The sequence below is a fragment of the Chenopodium quinoa genome, unplaced genomic scaffold (assembly GCF_001683475.1).
Source record: "Chenopodium quinoa cultivar QQ74 unplaced genomic scaffold, ASM168347v1, whole genome shotgun sequence".
Classification (NCBI taxonomy): Eukaryota; Viridiplantae; Streptophyta; class Magnoliopsida; order Caryophyllales; family Amaranthaceae; genus Chenopodium; species Chenopodium quinoa.
Window position 1 is genome coordinate 2,848,185 of NW_018742817.1, and position 10,932 is coordinate 2,859,116.

The following is a 10,932-nucleotide window of genomic DNA, read 5'->3' on the forward strand; positions in this document are numbered from 1 at the left end:
GAGCCTTAATTATTACTTAGTCCAATCTAGATATCCACTTAGGGGCTTTAACCACTCGGTCCAATGCTCGTATTTCACATGTTGAGCCCTTAATCACCGGCTCGATGACTCTAACTGGCCTTGGGCTACAAAAAGCGGTCGTGCTCCTCCAATGTCCGTAGTTGCTCCATGAAAATCCGGAAAAATGCTCCAAAAGTGCAATTCCCTACAAAACTCAACCAAAACTACGAAAACACTATAAAACACCAATTAGTAATAAAAGTGGCTCTAACGAGCCAAAAACACTACCAATTATGACCAAGGGACGGGGGTAAAACACCATATAAAATAGACATATCAGTCGTCTGACTCTCTCAAAGTCAGTACGAACAAACACAAAGTCATGTTTTTATTGATTTAAAGGTTTATAAAAGGGAGAAAGCAACCCATAAAATTTAAGGGTTAAAAAATGTCTCCCCATCCCCCTGATTCTGCAGGTAGTCCGGCCAACCCTCATCAGCGCTCATCTTCTGGAAGCTCGCCCCCGCCTTGCCAGCTCAAGTCCTTCAAGGATGCTCTGTCTTTCCCCTCCTCTGCTGTCTCCTTTTCCCTTTCTTCTTTCCCCCTATTCTTTCCTTTCCTTTCCTGCCTCCTCTCCTCCTTTTAGGTTTGATGCTTCAAATCAAGTGTTCATCCCTTTGGATAAAGACCGGTGTGAGTCGCTGTGCTTAAGTTGGAATTCCTCCCTAATTAGGAAAGTCATTGGAAAGTCTTTCTCCTTCCCTTTTCTGAAAGTTCTGTTAAAGAAAGCCTTTTTACATTGCTCTGGATGGGAAATTTTTCTTCTGGGAAAAGGCTTCTTATTGATTAAGTTCAGCTGCCAGGAAGACCTTCAATCAACCCTCGAAAGGGGTCCTTGGAAGCTAGAAGGTTTCCCCTTATTTTTAAAGTTATGGGAACCGGGCTTCCGCCCCTCGGACGCTGTTATTGATTCAGCGGTGCTTTGGGTTACTCTTTCGGAACTTCCGATTGATGGCAATTGGCAACAAGCTAGGCAAGTTAGTGAAAATTGATGTAAGAACCATGGATAAGGATCGTGTTCGATTTGCCAAACTTCTGGTTCAAGTTGATTTGTCCAGCCAATCCCCAAAAGAAATCTGGATTGGAAATTTCCTGCAGAAAATTCATATTCAAGATGCAATGAAGTTCTGCAAGTTCTGTCGAAGTTATGGCCATGGGAGTCAAGAGTGTAAGAAAAAACAAGAGTCATGGTGTTGATAAGAATCTCAGAAGTAAAAGCCTTTTCTTGAAGTGGGTGAGGATGATTGGATCCAGGTGACCAGAAAGTCAAAGACCAGGACCTTGGAGGTGTCAAATGGGTCAATCTTGGGCCAAAGAGGCAGATCCGTTTTCAGGTGGGTGGAAAAGAGAATTCAAAGTCTTTCTCCTACTGGGTGCCAAATTTATGTTTTGGGTAAAAATATTTCAATTTTAAACCATCCTCATTTAATGACAGGGCCCCACCTCGAAACACCTCATCCTCTATCAGCTGGAGAACATAATCTTGCTCTAGACTGTTTTAAATCTCCTCTCAATAAAACTCCTCTCTCAGCCAAGATACCCCCTCTCCTCTATCTCTTTCTGATCTAAATATCTTAGTAAACCCTTTCCATCTCCTTAGCTCCGACTTGTCCGACCAACATGGTTTCGAATTACGAGACTTACAACCTCCTCGGTCCGCAACATTGGGTCGAGAAGCCTCGACCCTTCTCCATCTTCAACCCCAATCAACATGCCAAACCCATTAGCATCTCCCCCTTGGACTCCTCCCTCCCCTCAGGAGATCTTTCTGACTTGGAACACCAATGTGGTGGATCTGTGCCCTCCCTCGACCGGAATTTCATATCTGAACCTGAATTCGTTCCAATTCATGATGGAAACGCAGGACTAAGACGATGTCAAATTTGCGCCGGCGGAGGTTCTCCGTCAAATTATTCTCAATCTTCTAGAAGTCCTAGTAGAATGGATGAATTTGAAGATGTTATCGAGCCAAGGAGATCTTCTTCCTGCCCACCTCCCGAATATTGCAGATCTGAGCTTTTTAGCACAATGCATGCTATTCCCCCAGATTTGCTTCAATCTTGGACCCTCCGTTGATTCTGCCTCGTCATATCGAGATGATCCAACTTCAATTTCTGTCAGTAAGTGTGGAGATCCGAAACTGGACAAATGCGACGAAATTGGTAAAGGCAAGAAGAAGAGAACGCCAAATTCTATTGGATGTGGAATGGGGATTCGTAGGAGCGCTCGACGGAGAAAGGTCAATAAATCTATCCCTGGAGCCGAGGCATTACATTATTCGATCCAACCACCGGTCAAGATCCCTTTCCTCTCACCCCCCCCCCCCCCCCCACAATTTGTGATATGTCCATTTTATACTAGAATGTTAGGGGTATCGCGAGAATTCCCTTCCTATAAAATATCAGACTTCTTATCCAACAGCATCAACCCCATTTGATTATTATCTCTGAGATTAGAGTGAGCAGGACCGACACTGGGAAGATTTGAGCAAGCTTCCGTTTGATGAGTGGGTGATGGTGGAACCGGCTGGTCTCTCTGGAGGTATCGTTGTTCTATAGAGGTTGAATTATCTCTCTTTTGAACCGACCAGAACTTCGACTCAGGGTATCCATGGTATCCTTCAGGTACAATCCCCCTCTCAAACCTTTTTCTTGTCTAATATTTATGCTAATCCAAAATTTTGTGTACGTAAGTTGTTGTGGGATGAATTTGAATTACTGAACTATTTCATGGATTTGCGGTGGGTTATTTTGGGTGATTTTAATGAAGTTTGTTATTCTCATGAGAAATTTGGTGGTAGACCGATTAAAATTCACCGAGCTAATGCCTTAATTCAGTGTGTGCGTCGTGTCATTTGCTTGATTTGGGTTTTTGTGGGAAGAAGTTTACGTGGACAAATAAAAGAAATTGGGCCTATTTTTGAGAGATTGGAAAGAGCGTGGGTTAACGTGGAGTGGGTCTCTAAATTCCCTTCTAGAAACCTTAAAGTTCTCCCCGGTCTTACATCAGATCATTGCCCTATCCTTTTGAACCTTACCGAAAAAATTGGCTTCCAAGCCCCTAAACCCTTCAAATTTGAACCTATGTGGTATTTGGAGCCTTCCTTTATATCCCTTGTTCCTTCAGAATGGTATAAAACTGAAAAAGACTTTTTTGCTAAATTAAATGATTTGTCTCCTGTTTGTACAGCCTGGAATAAAAATGTGTTTGGCAATGTTTTCCTAAAAATAGCTCGCCTGATAGCGAGATTGGAGGGTATTCAAAAGTCCCAAGGTTCAAACGGTTTTTCTACTTATCTCTTTGACTTTGTAAAGAGTGTTCAAGAGGAACTCTTGGAGACTCTCCACCAAGAAGAGTTGTTTTAGATGATGAAATCTAGAGATAATTGGCTTGTTGAGGGGGATTAGAATACCTCTTATTTTCATAAGTCTATCTTGATTAGGAGGAATAGAAATAGAGTCATTTCCATTTGCTCGAACGTTGGTCCTGTTCTTCTTAGAAATCATATCAAGGATTATTTCTCTACCCTATTCTCCTCCTCCTTTGTGTTTACACCCCACTCAGATGCCTTCCCCCTTCCTCTCCCTGAGAATAGAACCAGAATTTCTATCACTCAGCTTCCTGTTTCTCATGAGATTTGGGGGTTATTTCTAAGATGGGTTAATTCAAAGTTCGGGGTCCGGATAGGTACTACCCTTTTTTCTACATAAAATTTTGGGATACTATCAGCTCTGACCTAATCTGCTTCATTCAGGACATTTTTGCCAGTAGAACTATCCCTGAGATCATACACAAAACCCTGATAGCCATTATCCCTAAAGTCCCTGATCCGTCCTCCATCACCTAATTTAGACCCATAAGTCTTTGTAATACTATTTATAAAATTGTGACTAAGGTCTTAACTAATAGACTTAGGGTTTTCCTTCCTAATAGGATCTCTCCTACTCAAAATAGCTTTCTTCCGGGAAAGGGTACTGAGACCAATGTGATTGTGGTTAATGAGATTTTGCATTCTGTGAAGTTATGGAAAGGTAAAAGGGATGGTTCATTATTCTTAAACTGGATCTTGAGAAGGCTATGACAAAATTGAATGGGTTCCTGAGAAATTCCCTAGTTTTCTTTGACTTAGATGATCCCTCCATTGAGCTCATTATGTCCTGTGTCTCTTCTGTTTCATCTTCAGTTCTTGTAAATGGGATTTCCATAGATGAGTTTTCTCCTTCTAGAGCATTAGGCAGGGAAACCCCCTCTCCCCTTACCTTTTCATTATTTTTATGGAGATCTTATCGCAGCTCATTCAGAGAGAGCTGGAGAGTAATGTGTGGAAACATTTTTGTATGGGTAGAAAACAAGCCCCTATTTCCCACCTTCTTTTTACAGATGATTTTGCCTATGTCTGTCTTAAACTCCCTTAACAGTTTCATGGCTATGTTTATTTGGGGTAAAGGGGATAACTCTAAGGGTTTACATCTGGCGGGGTGGGAGAAAATTGATTTCCCCAAGGATGAGGGAGGTCTGGGTATTAGATGTTTTAAATCCTTGGACAAAGCTCACCTCCTGAAACTTTGGTGGAGATTACTTAATTAGGAAAATAACCTTGTTGTTCAAGTTTTAAAAGATAAATATTCCAAACCTAACAAAATATTCAGATCCTTTTCTGCTGGTTCTCACCTTTGGAGAAGTATGGGTAAGGTTTGGGATATTTTTAAATCCAGTATCCAATGGGGTGTTGGGGATGGGATGGATATCTTTGTCTGGTCTGATAATTGGTCGAGGGCAGGGTCTCTTAGAAGTCTTATTTAGGGTCCTTTACAGAGAGGGGAGGAGGATAAAATGCTGATGAATGTATTTCAAACTTTCAATGGGACTTCTCTAATCTTTCCTTTAACCTCCCTCATGAGATTATTAATTCTTGTCTGAGTATCCCTATCCCAAATAAAGGTCAATCCTCAAATGATTTCATCTTCTCTACTCTGACTTCCAAGGGTAAGTTTGATTATAAAAAGGCTGTCAAACTTTCAAAACTGATTGTCTGGAAAACATTGATTTGGGCTGGATTTGGAAAATTAAAACTGCCCCGAAAATCAAATTTTTTGTTTGTCTTTGCTTCTTAGACAGGTTACCTCATAGAGTAACTTTATCCAAGAGAAATATTACCATTTCTGATGCTTGTTCTCACTGTCATGATTCCCCGGAGAATACTCTTCATATTCTTAGGGATTGTGTGCAAGATAAAGGTATGTGGGATTTTCTCCAAATGCCTCTGGCCTTCTTCACCCAATCCCTACAAGATTGGATCTTCACCAACCTTTCTCTCCACCCTTCTCCTTCTGTTTATCAACTCCTCTGGCATACTTTGTTCTTATTTATTATCTGGACCCTTTGGCTTAAAAGAAACGACTCCATTTTCAATAACTCCTCCTAATCCATTGATAAATCCCTTAGAGAGGCTTAAGATTTAACTTGGGAGTACTACACCTCTCTGAGTATATCCTTGGAAACCAACCCAACCCCCTGTTATGTCAGCTTGGACCCCTCCCTTACCCCCGAATTTAAATTTTAACTGTGATGCTTCTTTTTCCTCAATGGGAGAAGGGGCTGGTGTTGCTGGGTGTTTCGTGATAGTGCAGGTTCTTCGGTGTTGGGCTTCCGGATGAAGTGCCGCATTAAGTCTGCTGCCATGGGGGAATTGCTAGCTATTTATACTGGGTTGCAAATTGCTGTTGAGAGAAGATGGTTTACTTTGGAATTCTACTCTGATTCTAAACAAACGGTGGAGTGCATTCAAGATCCTATGGTAGTGAAAGATGCTAATTTGGTTATTCTGAACGCTTGCATGGACCTCTTGGATAATCTTCAGATGGAAAAGCTTTATTATGTAAGCAGAAACTCTAACAAAGTAGCTGACAACTTAGCTAAGTATTGTAGGAAATCTCCAGACCAGAATACTTCTATTGTAATTCTTCATGATCCACCAGATTTCATTCGGGATGTATTATATATTGGAGGATAGACCTTCCTAACTCTTTTGTATCTCTTAACTTTGCTTTAATCTAATTTCGTGCCCCCGACTTTGCATATAAAAAAACACCCCCTAAAGAGTTTAATAGGTTTTTTTATTAATTTATTTATTTTTTTTAAGAAATGAGTTTAACAGGTTGAAAAGAGTTATGGGAGTGATTCACTTTATGAGTTGAGTGGAAAATTTTATCATTTTAAGCAATTAGAAGGTTTTTTGTAAACATTTCATGAAGGTATATGTGAATATTATTTATAAATATAAGGACCAAAAGCTATCCAAAAGTTTTATTTACATATTTATCTTTAAAATTGTCTTTATAAATATGAATGAGTATTATAGAACGTATTTAATGAGAATCAACCAGATTGATAATCCCAGCGATTTAATTTTAATAATCTCAACTAAGTTTTATTACTTAATAATCCCAACTATTGGGTATGTTTGCCAAGAGTAGTCCCAACCGGTCAACACCAAGTCAATGACTTGTTGTAATAGGTAACCAATCCACGTGTCAGCACGTGATTGGTCTAAAATAAAAAAAAACGTAAAAAAGGAAAATAAATAAAATAAATAAAAAAAGGAAAAAAACCAAAAAAACCTCCCAGCCACCACCGTCCCTTTCCACCACCGCAAAGCCCAGACCCAATCCAACCCCTAGACCGCCGACCGTCTCCTTTCACCCCTAAAAGCGACCGGCACTTGATCCCCCATCCCGACCATTCTCACTCTCGCCTCCTCCGTCGTTTGACGCGCCAAAAAACCATCAAATAACCACCCCAAAATCGCAGCCTACACCCCGAAAACTGCTACCCACGCCGGAAAACTACCTAACTACACCGAAAAACTACCTAACTACACCGAAAACCCAACCCTGACCCTAAATTAGTCACCTCCCTTCTCAAGCTCAACACCAAATATCCACCAATTACCAACCACACACAACCCGACCACCATAACCACGCAACTCATAACTCCCAATTCCAACAAATTCAAGCAACGCTCCACAAATGGCCGATGATTTTGGGGGTTGGAAAGGCCGGTCTGCCTTTTGCAGTGGTTAGGGGAGGTCGCCGATCGGTTTTCGGTGGCCTGATGTTGGGCCTTAGGGTTTCACGGTGAGGGAAAAGGGGAGGCCGGGAGGAGGTGGCTAGGGATAGGTTTTGGGTTTTTTTTTTTTTTTTTTTTTTTATATATATATATTTTCTAAATTTATTTATTTATTTTGGAGCAATTACATGCTGCCATATCGATTTTTTTAATTATTATTATTATTTTATTTTTTTACCTTTTTAATAGGCTACCGGCCATTGGGACTACTCTTGGCAAACATACCCAATAGTTGGGATTATTAGATAATAAACCTTATGTTGGGATTATTAAAAGTAAATCGCATATAGTTGGAATTATTAAAGTGTATTTTTCCATTTTTTTTTTTAAAAAAATGGACACTTGAGATTATTTGTTTTATTTATCTTTAAGTAGTAATTTCCTTTGTATATAAAATAAAATTTTTAAAATAAAATAAAAACTTTGATTCATTTCCTTTTGTATCTTTATTTAATTTATAGAAAATGGAGAAGATGCGTGTGACAATTTAACGTTCTTTATTAGTTAAAGTCATTTTTAACTTGGATGATATTCAAAACTTTAAATTGAATCTATCTATCAATCTATCTATATATTATACTAAAAGACAAGCGCCTCAATGTAAGGTTGACAAATGTCATTTTATAATTCACTATCTTTTTTTAATTTTTTTTTACCTTTTATTAAACATTTATGTTTCCATACAAAAAAAAACATTCTAAATATCTTTTTCTAAATATGTAACACCTCATTCTTAAATACGGGGTGTTACAAAATAACTACCCAAACTATTATAGTAAAATCTAGAAATATTAAATCTCAAATAAAAAGAAAGTGTTAGGATTACATTTTGGAAAATTGCCTTTTACAATAGCATAGTTAAAATTAAAAAAAACACATAAAATTAATAAAATAGTAGGTGAAATAATTATCTAATTACTCCTTAATACTAAAGTCATTGAATATTGGTGTCTTATTTTACGTTGGCATTTATCAATTTTTAGGGCGGTTTATCAATAAAATGATTATATGTTTTTTAGTAGTTAATTAAAAATAATTAATTAAAATACTTTATATGCCTAAACAAATCTAGAAGATGTATCTCCTAAATAAGGCAGTGGATTTTATTGTGGAATAATATAATAGACATGGTCAAAATAACAAAATCATATGAGAGGACTTTACACATCTTATAGTAATAATTACTTTCATCTTACCCAAAAATAAGCAGTCACCACTTATTAAGTTATCGTCATAAAGGGAATGCTTTGTATATATTGATCTTAGATTGAACAACTGCCATTATTAATCTACAGAGTAAATTTTAATTATAAATAATTGTTTTAAATGTAACATTTTTTTTATTTTTAGAAATATATTAATTGATATCCCTTTTATATGAACATAATTTAGGATCACTAAATATTATTCCATTATACCACTTTATAGAGTAGTATCAATATATATGGAGCCTTAATAAAAAAAGAAAACCACAATCAGCTTTCTCTCTCTAGAATTTGAGAGCATCTCTCACTAAAAAAGTGAGTTCATCCTAGGTTGCTAGGGTTCTTCCCATTTTTATCATTTTACAGATTCAATCTTTCTCCCATATTCTCCTCCTTCCTGTGTTCAGTTTTGATATAGGGTCTGGTTAGCTCCTACTAAGTGGGAAAGATTTCAATTTCTTGCTTGTGTCTTTGTGTTAGTTTAGATGAACTACTACAATAGGGGGGGGGGGTGAATGGTAGTAGGTTCCAATCGCGGAACTTATGCGGAAATTAAAAACAAAACGTAAAGGAACTTAAAGCACACAACAAGTTTTACGAGGAAACCATCCAGTGCCCAACTGGAAGTAAAACCTCGGCCCTATTGGGACTTATAAACAAATTCCACTATAATAGGCAACTCTCCTAGTACAACCTATTACACAGACCTTTGCTTCGCAAGTTCCTCCTAAAACACTTGCTAATTGATAAGAACCTATCCTATCAGACCTAAGACAAACTCAGGCACCTTTTTCGACCCAAGACACACTCAGGTTCCTTTCTCGACCTAAGACACACTCAGGTTCCTTTTTCTCACTGTGCAACCCAAGACACACTCGGGGTGACTAACTACCACTCGAATTTTACGAGATTTCAAACTCATCACAAACGTGAATTTAAGAGAATTCACAACCTCACCCCAAAATACAAAACACTCAAAACCCTTTTTCCCATTACAAGATCTCATTGAATATCCCTAAATACATATCTATGAATAAAGAGATAAAACTAATATGTTGGACACTCGAGACCTGTCTGGAACTCACTGGACGTACTGTAACCAAAACCTGATAGGAACTTTGACCAGGAGGACTGACTTAGCTTCGTGGTGAAGGACAAAACCATTAAGCACGACCACTACACTTCGTCAGCCTCAACTTTGAATGAATGCATATGAGCATATTTATAGTACACTCGAATTATTCATTTCATCTTGAAAAAGATAGATTTTCTGAAAAGATAAGTTTAAAAGATATTTTCTAAAAATCAGTTTTCCGAAAATATATCTTTTTGTTAAGAATAAAAACTGTCTATAATAATAAGATAAACTTAGCATAAAATCAGATTTTATTCAAAACTTATCTTTTTGTTTAAAATACTTTTTAAACAATCTTATCTTTTTCCAAAAGGGATTTATTAGAAGATAAATATCTTTATTCAGTAAAACCAAATCCCTAAAAGATATGCACGTATAAGGTAAATATATATATCATTAAAACCGACTTTTAACGGCGTGCATACTTAAGTTCCTATTAGGTTCCTGAACTCTGACAGTCTCTGAGTTCCTGACAAGTCAGTTACTCTAATTTCATTGACTGTTTGGAGTTCACCTTGGTTCTATATAGACTTGTTCCAGACCGACTTTTATGTCCAACATACTTACATGAATCCTAGAGCAATATACTTCTATTTCTCTGTCTTCATGTTGCTTCTCTGAAACTCTTGTTCTGGAATCCTTTAGTCTTGATATATTCTGGATCTTAGGGTTTGCCCCAGCATTACACCGGAACCAGGTCGTTACAACCCGTTTCGAAGTTCCTGTTAAGAAACTTCTGGAAGTTCCATTTCTGGAACTCTTCTTCTAACTTTACTTGTATCCTCATGGATCTTCTAAAGTTCCTCTGTTTCAGTTCCTACTTCAGCCCTCAACGCTTACTGAACCTGCAAACATCACAACACTAGAAAATCCGTATTAAATGGAAGTTTGCTCAATTCTTAACATCATCATCAAAACCTCATAAGGGTCAACAAGTTGTCCCTTTTTGATGATGACGAACTGAGCAAACTTTTGAGAATAACAAAGTAAAACAGAAGGTTAGATTTTTATTTATAAAAACAATAAAGAAAACTTAACTAAATTAAAAGACTCCTACACATACATAACCTATATATGTATAGGATACTTACCTTATGAAGCTAACATATGTAAACACATGTTTACATAGTTACCTTCATGGTTCCTTAGCCATCATCATGCTTATCAACCATAACACTTATCGTTGTTCTTGTTCCTCTATTGCTTATCCTATATTGCTCAAGTTCCTTACATATATACCTGTCATTACTCAGGTTCCTTGTATCCTGTTCCAAGCATAACTTGCTCTTTCTATGCACAACTTAACATACATGTTAGATAGATAATCATCATTAGTTTATAATCATCAAAACCTAATTGCTCAACACTTTGGATTTCTGATTGTCTTTCTATTGTTCCAAGGC

General features: G+C 37.6%; 1 protein-coding gene across 1 annotated transcript; it reads left to right on the forward strand.

Moving 5' to 3' along the window:
* The first annotated feature begins 305 nt into the window (after positions 1–305).
* On the forward strand, positions 306–6,150 carry LOC110725958. Its single transcript, XM_021905434.1, has 2 exons — positions 306–2,684; positions 5,656–6,150. The coding sequence occupies exons 1-2, from the start codon at positions 2,671–2,673 to the stop codon at positions 6,071–6,073; spliced, it is 432 nt and encodes a 143-aa protein (XP_021761126.1). The 5' UTR covers positions 306–2,670; the 3' UTR covers positions 6,074–6,150.
* Positions 6,151–10,932: the final 4,782 nt, after the last annotated feature.